This window comes from Ostrea edulis, chromosome 3, assembly GCF_947568905.1.
Source record: "Ostrea edulis chromosome 3, xbOstEdul1.1, whole genome shotgun sequence".
Lineage (NCBI taxonomy): Eukaryota > Metazoa > Mollusca > Bivalvia > Ostreida > Ostreidae > Ostrea > Ostrea edulis.
This window is the reverse complement of record NC_079166.1, coordinates 9823045-9842551: the sequence shown is the minus strand read 5'-3', so window position 1 is coordinate 9842551 and position 19507 is coordinate 9823045. Positions and strand designations below refer to the sequence as shown.

At 35.2% G+C, this 19507-nt stretch overlaps 1 protein-coding gene across 2 annotated transcripts in view; it reads left to right on the top strand.

Annotated features, from left to right (window-relative positions):
* Nucleotides 1-6384: 6384 nt before the first annotated feature.
* LOC125675076 (uncharacterized) overlaps nucleotides 6385-19507 on the top strand; it is a 42881-nt gene continuing 29758 nt past the window's right edge. The window contains exons 1-3 of one of the 2 annotated variants that reach the window (XM_056159951.1): nucleotides 6385-6522; nucleotides 12463-12682; nucleotides 16891-17010. In XM_056159951.1, the coding sequence (XP_056015926.1) occupies nucleotides 12571-12682; nucleotides 16891-17010 (232 nt within the window). In that variant the 5' untranslated portion in view covers nucleotides 6385-6522; nucleotides 12463-12570. Of the gene's footprint in view, nucleotides 6523-6885; nucleotides 7021-12462; nucleotides 12683-16890; nucleotides 17011-19507 lie in introns of those variants that run through there. The other variant, XM_056159950.1, reaches the window with a different exon arrangement.

Sequence of the window (19507 nt, the reverse complement as noted above, 5' to 3'; positions counted from 1 at the left end):
ATAAAGACTAGAATTGTATTTTAAGGAAATTTGATGTGAAATAAAAGGAATTGTAGAGAAAAAAACCCTGAAATGGCCAGTAAGGATGTTAACTTGAGCAATCCTGGAGAGTCTGTTTTTTGTTTTTTCAAGTTCAAAAAAAACTTATTTCAATGAGAAATTTGCCCTAAAAATTGGTTCGTCTAAACCGTCACATCTTTAATAAATTACCCTGATATCATGCTTTTATCTAATAAACATAAGTCAAAATAAGACACCTTTGTATGAAGAAGAATTTTGTCAAGGAAGATAACTCTAGCCAAGAAAAAAAAAAAAAAAAAAAAAAAATCTGATGTCATTACTCTATTATGACATCACATTACGTGTTATATTATGATGTCATAGTTAAGCTAGCCTATGTAGATCCACTGGTGTAATTCAAATAGACAAACAGAAGCGAAGCAGTTTCATGCCAGGATGCGTATGGATGACATATCAAAAAGTTTCTGAAAAGTCGGTGTACTCCACTAGATGTACAGTGTATCACACCTATGTTAGTGATCCTTATGCAATATACAGTGAATTCAATAAAATTGAAATTTATATTCTGAAGCTTTATCTGTTTCTCTATGACTACCTGACAGACACACAGACAGATACACACAACACATACATAGACAAACACACACAGACAGACACACACTGATAAACACACACATAGAACGGGTATACACAGACAAACATACATATACAGACAGACAAACACACACACACATACATATACAGACAGACAAACACACACACAGACAAACACACACACGGACAGACAAACACACACACAGACAGACAGACACATAGACAGACAGACACACAAACACATAGTCAGTCACACAGACAAACACATAGACACACAGACACGTACACATGCATGTGCGTGCACGCACACACGTATGCACACAGAAAGACGCGCACACAGACAGACAGACAGACACACACACACACACTCACTCACTGATTGACAGACAGACAGACAGACAGACAGACAGACAGACAGACAGACAGACAGACAGACAGACACACACATCCATCCATCATTAGCATTGCAAAAAACTTTCATAGAAAATTTATGGCTGAGGAGAAATTTCTTGCACTCACACTCGACCAATTGCTAAGAATACTTCTGACATATTTACTAATCGATGACCTTCAATTTCAATGAAATCAATAATATTAAGTATAAACCTCATATTTAAAGCATAAACATCATATTTAAACACAATAAACAAAAAAATTCTTGCCTGGAAAATTCAAGTTTCAAGCTGATTTGTGCTTAAGGTCACAAACTACCAGGAAATGGAGGAAAATTCGCCTTCAGAAGCCCATGTGTTAATTTTCAGATTTTATTACCATGGCAACCAATTTTCAAAAATAATGTATATGGTTCTTGAAAGCACACATGTGAAAGATTTTAAAGGTCCATCATGACATCTGATGCTAGCCTGGAAATGGGTCGAGATACACTCAGGCACCTGCCATCCTAGAAGTAAAAAAGCAACAAAAATGAGGAAAATATACCCATTTTCAACCCCTCCTAATTCAAAAAAAAAAAAATTTCCCCAGTATAATGACAGATATCAACTTTCAGCAAAATTCCTAACCTTTCCAACAAGGCCAAATTTGCAATGGGGTCCTTGATTCCTTTTCGAGATATTTTACATCAAAGATGCAGCATGCTCTTTTCAACTTACCGTTTAAAGTGAAAGTAGAATTGCCCGTCTAGAAGTCAAACTCTCATACATCTCACAGTCACAGTTTCGAATCCCATAAAAAGGCACTGGATCAATGTAGAATGGTCTCCTCCCTATATTAATACAGATATCAATAACAATGAAACTATTTAAATTCTATAAAATACTCTTTTAACATATTTACATTTTAACCCTGGTCACTTTAGCTTCGTATTGGCAATTCGCCAGGTATATTGAGACTTTAAAGACTGCGGAAATTCTACGACATCATGAAATACCTATACTGTTTAAAAATTTAAGTTTTTCCGAGTAAAATGATGTATCATACATGGGGAGTTATTGTTAATTATATCTTGAAATGAGTGAACAAAAACTGCCCTCTTCACATCACTGTTTCCAGCAGAGTTCTTCCCCTTGGTAAAGTTGAAAATAGAATAAAAGACCCAGAACTGAGTGAAATACATGCGATTTTGATTCCAAATAAAGACTAGAATTGTATTTTAAGGAAATTTGATGTGAAATAAAAGGAATTGTAGAGAAAAAAACCCTGAAATGGCCAGTAAGGATGTTAACTTGAGCAATCCTGGAGAGTCTGTTTTTTGTTTTTTCAAGTTCAAAAAAAACTTATTTCAATGAGAAATTTGCCCTAAAAATTGGTTCGTCTAAACCGTCACATCTTTAATAAATTACCCTGATATCATGCTTTTATCTAATAAACATAAGTCAAAATAAGACACCTTTGTATGAAGAAGAATTTTGTCAAGGAAGATAACTCTAGCCAAGAAAAAAAAAAAAAAAAAAAAAAAATCTGATGTCATTACTCTATTATGACATCACATTACGTGTTATATTATGATGTCATAGTTAAGCTAGCCTATGTAGATCCACTGGTGTAATTCAAATAGACAAACAGAAGCGAAGCAGTTTCATGCCAGGATGCGTATGGATGACATATCAAAAAGTTTCTGAAAAGTCGGTGTACTCCACTAGATGTACAGTGTATCACACCTATGTTAGTGATCCTTATGCAATATACAGTGAATTCAATAAAATTGAAATTTATATTCTGAAGCTTTATCTGTTTCTCTATGACTACCTGACAGACACACAGACAGATACACACAACACATACATAGACAAACACACACAGACAGACACACACTGATAAACACACACATAGAACGGGTATACACAGACAAACATACATATACAGACAGACAAACACACACACACATACATATACAGACAGACAAACACACACACAGACAAACACACACACGGACAGACAAACACACACACAGACAGACAGACACATAGACAGACAGACACACAAACACATAGTCAGTCACACAGACAAACACATAGACACACAGACACGTACACATGCATGTGCGTGCACGCACACACGTATGCACACAGAAAGACGCGCACACAGACAGACAGACAGACACACACACACACACTCACTCACTGATTGACAGACAGACAGACAGACAGACAGACAGACAGACAGACAGACAGACAGACAGACAGACACACACATCCATCCATCATTAGCATTGCAAAAAACTTTCATAGAAAATTTATGGCTGAGGAGAAATTTCTTGCACTCACACTCGACCAATTGCTAAGAATACTTCTGACATATTTACTAATCGATGACCTTCAATTTCAATGAAATCAATAATATTAAGTATAAACCTCATATTTAAAGCATAAACATCATATTTAAACACAATAAACAAAAAAATTCTTGCCTGGAAAATTCAAGTTTCAAGCTGATTTGTGCTTAAGGTCACAAACTACCAGGAAATGGAGGAAAATTCGCCTTCAGAAGCCCATGTGTTAATTTTCAGATTTTATTACCATGGCAACCAATTTTCAAAAATAATGTATATGGTTCTTGAAAGCACACATGTGAAAGATTTTAAAGGTCCATCATGACATCTGATGCTAGCCTGGAAATGGGTCGAGATACACTCAGGCACCTGCCATCCTAGAAGTAAAAAAGCAACAAAAATGAGGAAAATATACCCATTTTCAACCCCTCCTAATTCAAAAAAAAAAAAATTTCCCCAGTATAATGACAGATATCAACTTTCAGCAAAATTCCTAACCTTTCCAACAAGGCCAAATTTGCAATGGGGTCCTTGATTCCTTTTCGAGATATTTTACATCAAAGATGCAGCATGCTCTTTTCAACTTACCGTTTAAAGTGAAAGTAGAATTGCCCGTCTAGAAGTCAAACTCTCATACATCTCACAGTCACAGTTTCGAATCCCATAAAAAGGCACTGGATCAATGTAGAATGGTCTCCTCCCTATATTAATACAGATATCAATAACAATGAAACTATTTAAATTCTATAAAATACTCTTTTAACATATTTACATTTTAACCCTGGTCACTTTAGCTTCGTATTGGCAATTCGCCAGGTATATTGAGACTTTAAAGACTGCGGAAATTCTACGACATCATGAAATACCTATACTGTTTAAAAATTTAAGTTTTTCCGAGTAAAATGATGTATCATACATGGGGAGTTATTGTTAATTATATCTTGAAATGAGTGAACAAAAACTGCCCTCTTCACATCACTGTTTCCAGCAGAGTTCTTCCCCTTGGTAAAGTTGAAAATAGAATAAAAGACCCAGAACTGAGTGAAATACATGCGATTTTGATTCCAAATAAAGACTAGAATTGTATTTTAAGGAAATTTGATGTGAAATAAAAGGAATTGTAGAGAAAAAAACCCTGAAATGGCCAGTAAGGATGTTAACTTGAGCAATCCTGGAGAGTCTGTTTTTTGTTTTTTCAAGTTCAAAAAAAACTTATTTCAATGAGAAATTTGCCCTAAAAATTGGTTCGTCTAAACCGTCACATCTTTAATAAATTACCCTGATATCATGCTTTTATCTAATAAACATAAGTCAAAATAAGACACCTTTGTATGAAGAAGAATTTTGTCAAGGAAGATAACTCTAGCCAAGAAAAAAAAAAAAAAAAAAAAAAAATCTGATGTCATTACTCTATTATGACATCACATTACGTGTTATATTATGATGTCATAGTTAAGCTAGCCTATGTAGATCCACTGGTGTAATTCAAATAGACAAACAGAAGCGAAGCAGTTTCATGCCAGGATGCGTATGGATGACATATCAAAAAGTTTCTGAAAAGTCGGTGTACTCCACTAGATGTACAGTGTATCACACCTATGTTAGTGATCCTTATGCAATATACAGTGAATTCAATAAAATTGAAATTTATATTCTGAAGCTTTATCTGTTTCTCTATGACTACCTGACAGACACACAGACAGATACACACAACACATACATAGACAAACACACACAGACAGACACACACTGATAAACACACACATAGAACGGGTATACACAGACAAACATACATATACAGACAGACAAACACACACACACATACATATACAGACAGACAAACACACACACAGACAAACACACACACGGACAGACAAACACACACACAGACAGACAGACACATAGACAGACAGACACACAAACACATAGTCAGTCACACAGACAAACACATAGACACACAGACACGTACACATGCATGTGCGTGCACGCACACACGTATGCACACAGAAAGACGCGCACACAGACAGACAGACAGACACACACACACACACTCACTCACTGATTGACAGACAGACAGACAGACAGACAGACAGACAGACAGACAGACAGACAGACAGACAGACACACACATCCATCCATCATTAGCATTGCAAAAAACTTTCATAGAAAATTTATGGCTGAGGAGAAATTTCTTGCACTCACACTCGACCAATTGCTAAGAATACTTCTGACATATTTACTAATCGATGACCTTCAATTTCAATGAAATCAATAATATTAAGTATAAACCTCATATTTAAAGCATAAACATCATATTTAAACACAATAAACAAAAAAATTCTTGCCTGGAAAATTCAAGTTTCAAGCTGATTTGTGCTTAAGGTCACAAACTACCAGGAAATGGAGGAAAATTCGCCTTCAGAAGCCCATGTGTTAATTTTCAGATTTTATTACCATGGCAACCAATTTTCAAAAATAATGTATATGGTTCTTGAAAGCACACATGTGAAAGATTTTAAAGGTCCATCATGACATCTGATGCTAGCCTGGAAATGGGTCGAGATACACTCAGGCACCTGCCATCCTAGAAGTAAAAAAGCAACAAAAATGAGGAAAATATACCCATTTTCAACCCCTCCTAATTCAAAAAAAAAAAAATTTCCCCAGTATAATGACAGATATCAACTTTCAGCAAAATTCCTAACCTTTCCAACAAGGCCAAATTTGCAATGGGGTCCTTGATTCCTTTTCGAGATATTTTACATCAAAGATGCAGCATGCTCTTTTCAACTTACCGTTTAAAGTGAAAGTAGAATTGCCCGTCTAGAAGTCAAACTCTCATACATCTCACAGTCACAGTTTCGAATCCCATAAAAAGGCACTGGATCAATGTAGAATGGTCTCCTCCCTATATTAATACAGATATCAATAACAATGAAACTATTTAAATTCTATAAAATACTCTTTTAACATATTTACATTTTAACCCTGGTCACTTTAGCTTCGTATTGGCAATTCGCCAGGTATATTGAGGCTATTCTTAGCCTAACTACATGTACATGTACACTGCACTGTGTCGGTCAAGGAAATGGCAGTACCTGCTTGAATAGTACCTCCCGATTCCCAGGCAAATATTGAGTGTTATTCGACTGAAAGGACATATAACAAAATCCTAGGTAAGTCTTTAATTCATCTACGAAATGAAATACACTTATTTTGATTCCCAGGCAAATAGTGAGTGTAATTCAACTGAAAGAACATCTAACATCTAACTTGGCAGGTTAAGTCATTATTTAATTCATTTAATAAGTGAAATACACACACAAACACACATATATAATCAATTCAAATGATAATGAAAAGTTGTGATAATTAATTAATAGCAGTGAACACTTAGGAACGACAACTCTGGGTAGTTGGAATCAATCTCTACCCAGAGTGATTGTTGTAGCGCAGCGTAATGCGCCCTCTGGTGAGAGAATGTCCGGTCACCCAGAGTTCCGTGGGCTCATCGTCTTTTTCCGTAACCGGTGATAGACGGAAACGGAAATTTGGTCAGGTATTCGCCAGACTGAGTGCTCGAGACATTCACAGGCTTGGTTTTGATTTTTCGGCAGGAAACGTTTGCGATGTATTTATGTCCGATCGTAATTGCATTTTTGTGCGTTGGACAGGTTAGTTTTCTCTGGCTTCCTCAGAGTTCTTGAAATTTCTTTTGAAGTCAAGTGTCAGACATGACATTTGGTCTGACACTGTTAGAAATTGTGTCAGCCCAAACAAAATTTTGTCAGTCCAGATAAAAATGCATCGCTTTTGAGGTTTTCTGATATTTTATTTAAAATCAACTACATGTGTAATTGTATTCAATCTCCATCTCAGCTATAAGTTTATAAATTATCTTTTCATACCCTTTCTCATCTTCCTTACACTCTGAATGGATCTTCCTCACTTTCACTATCCGAGTGACTTTCTTGATATTTCTCTCTCACCCTCCACTTTTCTCTCATCCTCCATTTTTCTCTCTATCCTGTATATTCTTCTCAACTTCTTTCTCAACTTCCTCTGCAATCGTTGTAACGATTTACTGATAAGTCGGACCAAAACAAAGTCGGACTATAGCAAAGTCGGATCATAACAAACTCGGACTACAAAAAGTCGGACCATAACAAACTCGGACCATAACAAACTCGGACTATACTTATAATTGTGAATGTAAATCGAAATTAACAAATTAACTCATTTAATTTTTCTTTTCTTTTACATTTGGGCGATATTATGAACCTGAAAGTGACAGATTTACCTGTAGGTGTGATATTTACAGGATCCAGCGAGGTGAAGGGGGGGGGGGGGTTGAAATTTCACAGTTTTTCTGTTTGGGGACTTGTAAGTTTACTCTACTTGGAATTTATTTTGCCAAAGTTAAGCAGAAAAAAGCAACGGTTTCAATATAGAACTCTGAACACAATTTTAGCTTCAAACTCATACTTATTCTAAATCAAAATTATGTACATTCTGCCAGAAACAATTGAACATTTATTTTGGGGGTGTGCTAGTGTTCAGCATTTCTTCAGAGAATTTGAAGGTTATTCAAATATCAATAACAAAAAATAATTTTATGAAATTCAGAAACATATACATATTGCATATAAAAATTATGAAAAGGATATATACATATATACCTTCAGTAGCTTGTTATAAACATTTTGTACAAGTTTCTTTGCAGAATGTATTTACTGTGTTTATATATAAAAAAGAAATGAATAAAAAGAAAAAAAGGTTTTCTGTTAGAATCTATACACTTGCACCCCCACAGTGTGAGACCCCCCCCCCCCCCCCCCCCCCCCCCTCCATTGGAAAATTAACCTGGATTCGCCCTTGTGATTGATTGTTTATACGATTGATAAAAAAATAGATTATTATATGCCTAATCTAATATTTACTAGATTACTATATGCGTAAATGATGTTTTAGAGTGAGAAATGGCCAACATATGTTTTCAAAATAAATATTTTATTTTCCATGGTATAAAGAACAGTGTGACATTATACAAGACAGTCATAGAGATAAAAAGATATCAGGTTTTCAATCAAGCACATCACAGTATTATACACAAAGTTCAGAGAGTAACACAATGAAATTGGCATATCACACACACGGACACATTCATGGAGTGTATTACTCTATACTGTTACTTCAATAACTTGTGTAGCAAACCAAAGATAAGCAATTATTAGCGTAAATCGGTAGAAAAAGTAAGTAGTAGGTAAAAGTATCTATTAGGAAGATTACATCAAATCTTATAACATGATTTGTCTATATCAACTATGATACATAATGATAAATCTCTGCAATATTTAATGCACTTAATGTTCTTGTGAACAAAATAGCATTAGAACTGGCTACTACATAATCAAAATTTTGATGAATCAACTTGTTTCATACAAACTTGTTTTCTATGGATGAAATTTATCCCTCTTTCAAAACCTAGCGCTTCTAAAGACCTATGTATTAATTATTTGTAATTTGATTATAAACATGTGATGATATACATGTGTAAATAACTTATTTGATATTAAAAATTTATACACTCACCGGTATCGCATATTCTGTGTTGCCAGCAATCGTTTTTCCGGACCAAGGTTGTGTTCTTTTAGGATCAAACACTTTTGCGGATAATTATCTGTTCATTATTAAATTGACCGAGTTATATTCTATTTATCGGTAGTCCGACTTTGTAATAGTCCGACTTTGTTTTGGTCCGACTTTGTTATTGTCCGACTTTGTTTTGGTCCGACTTTGCTATAGTCCGACTTTGTTTTGGTCCGACTTATCTGACAGCGGTTGTAACTACTTTTTCTCTCACTTAAAGGACATATCTCATGTTTTCAAAGTATACAATATTACATGCATTTTGTCTTCTTTATGCTTATAGTAATTAATTTTAATAGTTCGTTCGCCGAAATTTTGCGATAATTAACCACAATACAGACTTAAATCTAAGCCCCGATTTCAAAAAGTCAAGTTAATTAGGTAGGTAGTCACGTGGTACAGTGACGTCACATGCGCCCTTCGGATCGTGAAAGTACTGCGAGATATTATTAAAAACTCAACTTTTAGGGGCCTAATTAATTTACCATGGACAACATTTAAATCGATGTTGATAAATTGTGCGAGTTTTATATGTGTTCGCCACCAGTGCACACATATAACGATGTAAATACCCAAATATAGCGAGTAAAGCGTGTATGAAATCGGCAATATTGTGAGTAAATAATGTTTATATGGGTCGCTGTCTACAAACTGTTTGGGGATGTTATTTCTTTATACATCTGTAATTGGCGCTGTTTTTCTAAAATAAACAGTGCAATCATTATTTATTTTTGTATTAGACAAATTATGATACGTTAAATTGTTGACAACTAGGCCCTATGCCAAGCTATTGTCACGCGTGCATTTCGGAAAGAAAGAAAAAGACAACACACACAAATCAATAAAAATATTCAAATTTAAAGTGGTAATCACATTATTTTATTTTGATAAAGCAATCTTATTACTATTTTTGAATTGTGATCTGCACGTCTTTAGGAAGTACGAAGTGGGAGCACGGCGTTATAGCCTACTGACGCACTCAAGATGCTACGAGTTCAATAAAGAAATAATTTTATAATTCAATTTAAAGTTAGGAAATACAATATTCTATTATTTGTATAATTAAAAGTTCAATTATTTTGTATCTTTATTTTTTGTTGTTGTAAATCTACCAGTTGGTAGAAGTTACATTGTATCGTCGATATATGTTGTTACAAGGTGAAGGTCAGTTGATCCGAGTGTGTATTGAATTTGAAGAGCAAAACAGAATGTATGCTATAGGCCTACCAGTGCTTATAGCTTCGATATATCCATTTTCTCGCAGTTTATAAGGGTCTCTGTCCAAGCGATGTTTGAAAAGGTGACTGGGTGTGTTTTTTAAGGTAAAGTTCTTGCTCCAACAAAAAAATTATCCACGTCTTTTTTCTCGTACCTTCCTTCGAAAAATTGAAAAATACTCAGTCTAAATCCTTTCTACCGACAACTAGTACACCCGAGCACGGCACAAAACATCTTAATGCATTATTATTTACAAGCCGTTAACGTGACAATTGGTTTTTTGTCGATTAAATCTAATCTGTTTATGAAATGGCTAATAGATGTTTTCAAACCCGAGGGCGCATATGACGTCACACAAAATGGCGCGTAAACTAGCGAAAGAAAATATGCATATCGCAAGATTTGAATTTCATCGCTTTCAAACTCGAAAACTACGCAAAATATTTCATTTAAAACACATTTAAAGTAGTTTTAGGCATAAAAAGAGTTAATATTGCTGAAAAAATGAAAAAGTTTAGAAACATGCGTTGTGTCCTTTAACCCCGAGTGTAGTTGGTCTTTCGTCAGTTTCGACTTTGAGCAGATTGTGTCATCAAGCAGTAGGTTAAAACGCTGCAAACAAAAGCCATTGTCTCCCAGATTGCCAGGCGGAGATACAATCGGTTTCTCTTCTCCTCGTAGTTCCTCACAACTGATTCCTCACGTTTACGTTTCAATGTGTTGCCGGATTTAGCATCGGTTTGAAAATTTATGGGCCATATGGCCGCCATTTTCCCCGGTAAAAAACGGACTTTGATTCCGATCTAATATCGGCCATCAGGACCGACAATTAAGTAATTCGTGTCGGACATTTACTACTTTTATCGAATAATCCGACATTACCGACACTTTTCAAGAACTCTGCTTACCACATTTAAGGTTACATCAGGCATTATATGCCTAATGTGTTTAAATAATATAGTATTCCGGCTATACTTTAGTATTAGTGTCTCACAAGTGGTGATCAGTGCTTATAGAGAGTAATTTTGAAGGTGATAAGCAGGGAAATCACATATTTTGGATAGATTATTGGTTCTATATTTATGCCCCCTTCAAAGAAGAGGGGCATATTCCTTTGCATCGGTATGTCGGTAGTCCACATATGTTGTCCACTCAATATCTTGAGAACTATTCACTTGATCGTAATGGTATTTCATATTTGGTTGGTTATGAGTAGAAGGGGACCCCTATCGGTTTTCAGGTCCAAAGGTCAAGAGTGAATCCATTCAGGACTTGGGAATATATTCTGTCAGCTCAATATCTTGAGAACTCTTTGCTTGACAGACATCAAACTTGATTCACTGGTACATCTTTAGGAGAAGATGACCTCTATTGATTTTGAGGTCACATGGTCAAGGATCAAACTTGGCATAGAAATATACTGAATTCTCAATGCAATGTCTAGAGAACCCTTTGCTAAATTGACACACATCAAACTTGGTACACTGGTACATCTTCAGGAGAAGATGCATGACCACTATTGAATCTTGATTTCACGATTGGTCAAAGGTCACGGGTCAAACTGGATATAGGAATACACTGTCTACTCAATATCTTGAAAAGCCTTTGCTTGATAGACATCAAACTTGATAAACTTGTATAGTTATCGTCAGGAGAATTATAATGAACCCTATAGATTTTGAGGTCACATGGTTAAGAGTCAAATTGGACATAGAAATACACTGTCTGTTCAATATCTTGAGAACCCTTGCTTGACAAGACTTCAGACTTGGTACACTGGTACATCTTAAGGAGTAGATTACCCATATTGATTTTGAAGTCACCTGCTTAACTGTCGAGGGTTAAACTGGGCATAGTAATATATTGTCTCCTATATTTTAAGAATCGGTTGCTTAATTAACACCAAAATTGTTACACTGGTACAGCATAAGGAGTAGATGATCCTTATTGATTTTGAGGTCACATGGTCAATTCACTCTGGACATGGGAAGATATTGTCTGCTCAATATTTTGAAATGGTTTGTCACTACTATCAATTAATGATGCATGTGTATAACCCTTTTCAATTTTGCGCCATGGGGGACATACAAGTGTTTTACAAACATTTCTCATTATTTTTTTTCTTGGAAAGAGGGTAGAAGGGTGGTATATAGAAGATATATACAAGCTATCCATAACCCTTAATGTGCCTGTGGTTTTGAATGGGAAGTATTCAAAATGTTATTTTTTTCTAAATTATATCTTATCAGTTATATGGACATCTTCATGGAGAATGCTATAAAGATGTTGCCAAAACTGTGAAACCAGTTTCTCGGTGTCCACACACAGCTGAGGAGCATGCAGAAGCTGCACAGAAAATGGCATGTGACCAAAAAACAAACCAGTGCCCAGAATTTGAATATCAATGTCTTGTGAATCCATTTTTCAATGGTACACTTGAAGGATGTGGCCCTGTTATACAAATTTTTCGTAAGTATCAGATTCTGGTTTTGAGTATTGACTCGCGTAACGAGCTACTCCTTGGCATTGCATCCGTCAGTGCAGATATAGCTTTACTCAAACCGTCCTAGCTCACACGCAACTGAATATAGTTTGAGTGCTGGTATATGATCATTGTCGTGTATGCACATAAAATTCTTAATAATGTCAGTGGAATGCACACATTATTTGTGAAAGAATATGAAAGTATTTTAAAATCAGGCATCGACCTAGCAGGTGTTCAACTGAATACAGTTGCAGCGCGCTTCAAGTTCCTAGAAATATTTCTGGTTTTTGTCCCGTTTGTCCTTCCAAAATTTTAACCTTTCTCATGATTTGTGATTGATGAGCAGTGCTTCGCCATTTTCGCCAATGTCGAATTTTTTTAGAAAATGGCGAAAAAGTGACAAAAATCCCTTTTTGCAATAAATTGTATTTTTAATCCTTTGTCAGTGACACATTATCGCCTGTTTGTTTATGCAGTCAAAATCTGTTTATTCAGTCAACGCGTGCGACCGAAAATCTCGCGTCGCTCCAGTGCACACAGAGCTGGTCACAGCCTCAGGTAATTTATGGCTGTGAAAAAGTCAGTGATTATGTAATAAAGTACATCGGACAGCTGTTTACCCTGCTGTGGTCAATTGTTTAACATTTAAAGTCTTATTCATTATCGTGTTATCATCTCCACATTAATGTCAATTCTTAACCAGAGAACCGACCGGTAATTAAATTGGCCGTATTATTGTGTATAATGTATATCTGAATACATCAATTGTTTGTTTTTGTGGCCAAACTCGTTGATTACAAGATTTTGATTTTGATGTGTTTGATTTTAGTTCGAATATTTCATAAACAATGCAGTCGGTCACCATTGATATGGACATAGCAATTTTAATAAATAATTTTCTTTGAAGTTCGGTGCGCAACAGTATAAAAATGCTTATCTCATAAGACTATGCACCCCATTCTATTTTGACACTAAACTTGTAGCTTCTGACCCTAGTCAGTCTAAAATCAAAAAAATATCTATGTTTGGCTTTACAGTCAACCCCACCTCCTCAAACATCTGATTCTGTCCAAATTGCAAAATCTTCCATACCAAAACGGAAATTTAATAGGGAATGGTTGAGATACGAATCTAAATTGGGCTTGATGTTTTGTGACATCTGCATTTCGGCCAATGTACACAATGTTTTCACTGAGGGGTGTAGCATCATGAAGTTTATATTTATATGATTTAATATCTGAATTTTGATTTCCATAATAGAATTTACCAAACAAATCAACTTCTTATTATTTCAGAAAGAAGTGTTTAGGTATGGTAGCTGGATATGATTAAGTAATGTAATTGATTCAAAATGCTGAAATAAGTGTAATGAAATAAAGTAATATATACTGTGGAGCCTCGGTAATCCGGACACCATTAATCTGGACGCTTCACCTTCCGGACGATTTTTCTAGGGAACGGAATTTTTATACATTATTTTGCATCATTAATCCGGAAATTCGCGTTCCGGATCCGGACGGTCACTTTATAATACAAAACGTTATAATGCATTGAAAATTGTACCGTTAATCCGGACGGTAATTTTGTTTAAGGAAGGTCTGTATCGGACAATTTTAGCAAGGCGTAAATTATAAAGAAAACAAGCCAAACTGTCTTATTGAAGCGATTACCTGTACCCTGTCAACACATCCTTCCAATTAGGTGGTGTGTGATCATAAGTCCGTTAGATGGCACGTGCCGATCGAGACATTGTATTGCCAATTTTCGCACATAAGATCTTTATTGCGTGTAGTGTTGAATTTTGTAAATAAATCTGTAGCATATTATTTTATAGTCTTGATCAATACCCTAATAGTATCAATAAATTAAACATCATGCCGTAGTGATAATTTTTTTAACTGCTACACATGTCAGTTGTACTGATTCGTAAATTGATATCGGCTTATTCAAATCTAAAGAGTGTAGATTATACTTCTAGATTCTGGATTTTACTGATGATTGGCGTGAAATATACATGTGTGATCATGCACATGTATATGTAGTATAAGGTTTTAACGTTTAGAATGTCACGCATGTAGAATGTAGCTGTGTACGATTGATTCTTGTTACGATGTTGTAGAGCTTTATTGCTTTCGAATTTTTAAACTCTGGGTAGAAGTGAGAAAATTACCATTTTAAGGAAAATGACAATTAAATTCTGTATGTACCTGTAATGTAAGTTTCATCCGAGTTTTGTTTCTGTTATTATCGCATCATGAAAATAATAGGTGCGCGTGACTAGATCAAAGCAGTAGTAGGTCATGATATTACGAGCTTAAATGATTTTGTTCTCCCAATATTGTCTTGGATAATTATAGAATAAGAAATATAAACTCTGGCAGATTGAATTTCGGTTAAAGAATGTTGTCAACTGACATGATAATCACGAAATTCTTATATCAACTTTGGACGATGAAGATTTTTTTAACAGACCGCCGAACCCGTGAATCGTGACAGATGGAAATTACCAGCCTCTTTAAAAAGTAAAAGTGTGATGAAATGTTTGAAGTGTAAATGATTATGATAGTTACTAATGATTTATTTACTTATAGTTACATAAAGTGCTTCATTATTTGTTTTAGTGCATACGGTACACAGTTTTGTATATTTATTTGTAGGGATCATATGTATGTACAATGTAAGCACAGGCAAATACACTGAACACGTACATTAAATTTTAGTGCTTTGAAATACATGCACATGTAAATGTTAACATTATCATTATTTATTTACTAATGCAAATGGTCAAATCCAATGATAGAATGTGTTTAATTCACTATGCATCAATAAAGTAGGCACATATTGGCTACTTATGTAAAGATAAAAAATATGCGATTCATTTATCCGGACGCTTCATTTATCCGAACGATTTTGCTGGGAACCAAAGTGCCCGGATTAACGAGGCTCCACTGTAATATGATGGAAGTAATTGTAAAGCATGTGATTATTTGTGCCGCGCCACTCCCTGAAAAAGTGGCGAAAGGGAATTCTGGTCCAGTGGGAGCACTGTTGATGAGAGATAATGTACATTCTTTTTTTTTTTTTAGCTCACCTGAGCTGAAAGCTCAAATGAGCTTTTCTGATCACCTGCATGTTCTCCATCTGTCTGTAAACTTTTTACATTTGTGGCTTCTTCTCTAGAACCACTTGGCCAATTTTGACCAAACTTGGCAAAAAGCATCCCTGGGTGAAGGGCTTTCAGTTTTGTTCAAACGAAGGGCCATGCCCCCTTCAAAGGGTGAGATAATCACAAAAAAATGCAAAAATATGGTGGGGCCATTAAAAAATCTTCTCAAGAACCACAGGCCAGAAAAGCTGAAATTTGCATGGAAGGTTCCTGATAGAGTGCAGGTTCAAGTTTGTTAAAACCATGACCCCAGCAGTTAAGTTTGGGTCACAATTGGGTATCAAAGTTTTACATGCAAAAATACGGGTAAAATCTTTGAAAATCTTCTCAAGTTGAACCACTGGGCTAGGAAAGTAGAAGTTAACATTAATTAAATTGCCCTAGTGTAGATTGAAGTTTGTTAAAATCATGGTCCCCATGGGTAGGATGGGGCTACAATAAAGAATCAAAGTTTTACATACAAATACCTGTCCATTGCCAAAAAAATTAAAAATCTTTTCAAGAAGCACTCGGGGCCAGAAAAGTTAACATTTACATGAAAACTTCCAGAGATAATGCAGATTCACATTTGTTAAGATATAAATGGTCCCTGGGGGAGGGATGCATGGGTCCACAATAGGGAATCAAAGTTTTTCATACAAATTTATAAAGAGAATCTTTTGAAATTTTCTTCTCAAGAACCATTGGGCCAGATAAATTTACATTTGCATGAAAACTTCCTGACATAGTGCAGATTGAAGTTTGTAAGAATCATGGCCCCTTGGGGTAGGTTGGGCCACAGTAGGCCGGGGATCAAAGTTTTACATGCAAATATATGGGGAAAATCTTTAAATATGGGCCAAGGTGACTCATTGGTGAGTGAGGTGGCCCATATTAGCATTTCAAAGAGTTAAAAGATATACACTATAACTTGCTTGATATCCTTTGCTAATCTAGAAAAAAAAAATTGACCAATAACTGTTTGAATTATCAACTCTAAATTTCATAAATTAGGAAAGTGTATAATCCCTTTCTGTTCCATTCCAGATAATGCCTGTGCGGAGTTCAATATACACAATGGATCAGGTGTTATCCAAGGCAGCCAGAGTAAGGAAAGGGAATGCCAAAAATGTCCCCCTGTGTATCCTTCAAATAACTCTTACATGTGTAAGTCTTTAATTCTATCAATACACAATTTATTTGATAGATGTACATGCATTGACATAATTATTGTGTTTGGCCCAATTGTGATCCGGATTATGTTCTACATAATGTATATCTTAATTTGCATACTGTATGTATGTTTCGATATTATAAACATCATTCTATAACAAAGTTTGGACACTTGTTTTTGCTCCGTTCTTATTCTTCTTCCACTTCTTTCGCTTTTTTCCCATGCCTAAAACTGACTGACACCGTTCTCTGTAACCAATGGATGAAAGTAATAGATATTTAAGTACATGTGTATGATAGATCAATGTATCTAGATGTACAGATGTTTTTGTTATCAGATTGAAGGGGATTAAAGTACATTTGGGGGGCATCAAATGGGGGTGGGGTTTAACATAGACCCCTATGGGGAAAAATTGATTCCAAAATTCAACAGATTTAACTTGACAAATATGATAGATAAAGTCCTGGGGTCTTTAGAAATAAATAGAGAATGACAGGGTCTACAAATTGGTATCAACCTTGACCTCTGACCTTGAACACACAATTCATGTAATTATATATGCCCCCAAGATCGAAGATTGGGGGCATATTGTTTTTGTTCTGTCTGTCATTCTATCTGAAACTTCAACCTTGCTAATAACTTTTGAACAGTAAGTGCTATAGAGCTTTGATATTTCACATAAGTGTTACCCTTAAGGTAACCCTGACCCTAACATTGTGACAAGACCTTTCCTTGGGTACTAAACCTTTTGAACTTGGCATTTCACCTAAAAAAATTGACATTGGTCATAACTTCTAAATGGTATATATTAGAGCTTTCATATTGCACATGAGCATTTTCTTGTGACAAGATCTTTCTACTGGTACCAAGATATTTGTCATCTTTGGAATTGACCATTATCGGGGGCATTTATGTTTCACAAACACATCTTGTTTTAGAACTGGAATTGACAGAGACATTGGATCTTCAGAAATGATAAAAGGATGATGGGAAGTAACTCCTGTGACCTTGACATCTGACCTTAATCATAAGTCTGTTATAACCTTAGAACTAGTACTGATACCCTTACGGAATTGCAGCATACTTGTAGTACATATGCAGCACAGAAGCAGTACAAAATCCCAGCACACTATCAGTACAACTCCAGCATAACTTTTAAGGTAGAGATTGATAGGTTGATGCTAATAAAATTAACCATTGAATTTTTTTTTATTTTGATATATGTTTATGATGAAGCTTCGATATAAACCATAATAAAAAAATCAATGTAGGTAATCGACCTTGTTTTTGAGAAATATGGCGATTTTAATAACACCTTCTTTGGTCCTTGTAAAGCGTAAAAAGTGAAGAAAAATAAGTAGAGAGCAATATACAAATAGAGCTATAACAATTTTATTGTAAAAAGGATCATAACTTGTCATATATGGTTCCAAACAACCTTTCACATATTATATAAATTGTATATTACACATCAATTTCAAGTTCAGCTATCATTATTAACATGCAACAACATTACTTCAACAAAGCTACATTGGCTAATTACCTTAAAACAGTGCACAATATTTGCACACAGGGTCATACTTTTGCTAAGCTGCAAAAAAATTACACATAAAATTTCTTATTTTATTTCATTAAGTGGTTAGTCTATTAGTAAGTTGAATATAAGGGGAAAAAAATATACACCATAATGGGGTTCAATATGGAACTAGCAAAGAATTCCAAACCCCGCCCCCCTTTTAACAAACTACACATTTTCGTAAGAAAAAGGGTTATTAAAAGATGTTGTAAACAATCCATCAAAAAAAGCTTCCTGAAATTCGAAGATTCTTTCTAATACCTTTTTTTAAATTAATAAATTTAATACAGAAAGTATGTATTTCAAATTTTAGCTTATACTTTGTTGTAGTTCTTGTTGTTGACCTTTGTGCACTTACACTCAGAATATAGATTTATCATACATCATCATATTTGATGATTAATATTAAGTTTTCCCAAATAAACATCCCCACAAAAAATTGAAATACAATTTATATTTGTTAAAACAAATGTCTCCATTACATCCCAACCCCTTTAATATACTGCATGGTATGGAGGAGAAAGAATGAGCAGGAACATAGACGTCATGAATTGCACTCGGTGCATTGAAAAGAAAGATTCAGCCAGCAGAGATAAACTACTGACATTTTTATAACTTAAAATGTTTAACCATTCCCAAATTACCTCTTTGAAAATTGAACATGACAATAAGAAGGTTTCTATAAGCTATTTCAGGGGCGGATCAGGAATAGAAGTTGGGGGGGGGGGGGGTGCAACTGTATGAGGCAGGGGTCTGGGGGCCGCCTTGAAGTGCCCTTACAGAAAAAAGGTACATTTTAGGTACCTTTGTTGGGTACACTTTTGGGTACATTTTGGATACATTACAGGTACAATTTGGGTACACTTTGGGTACTTTACGGGTACACTTTAGGTACACCTAAAAGTACCCGGAGT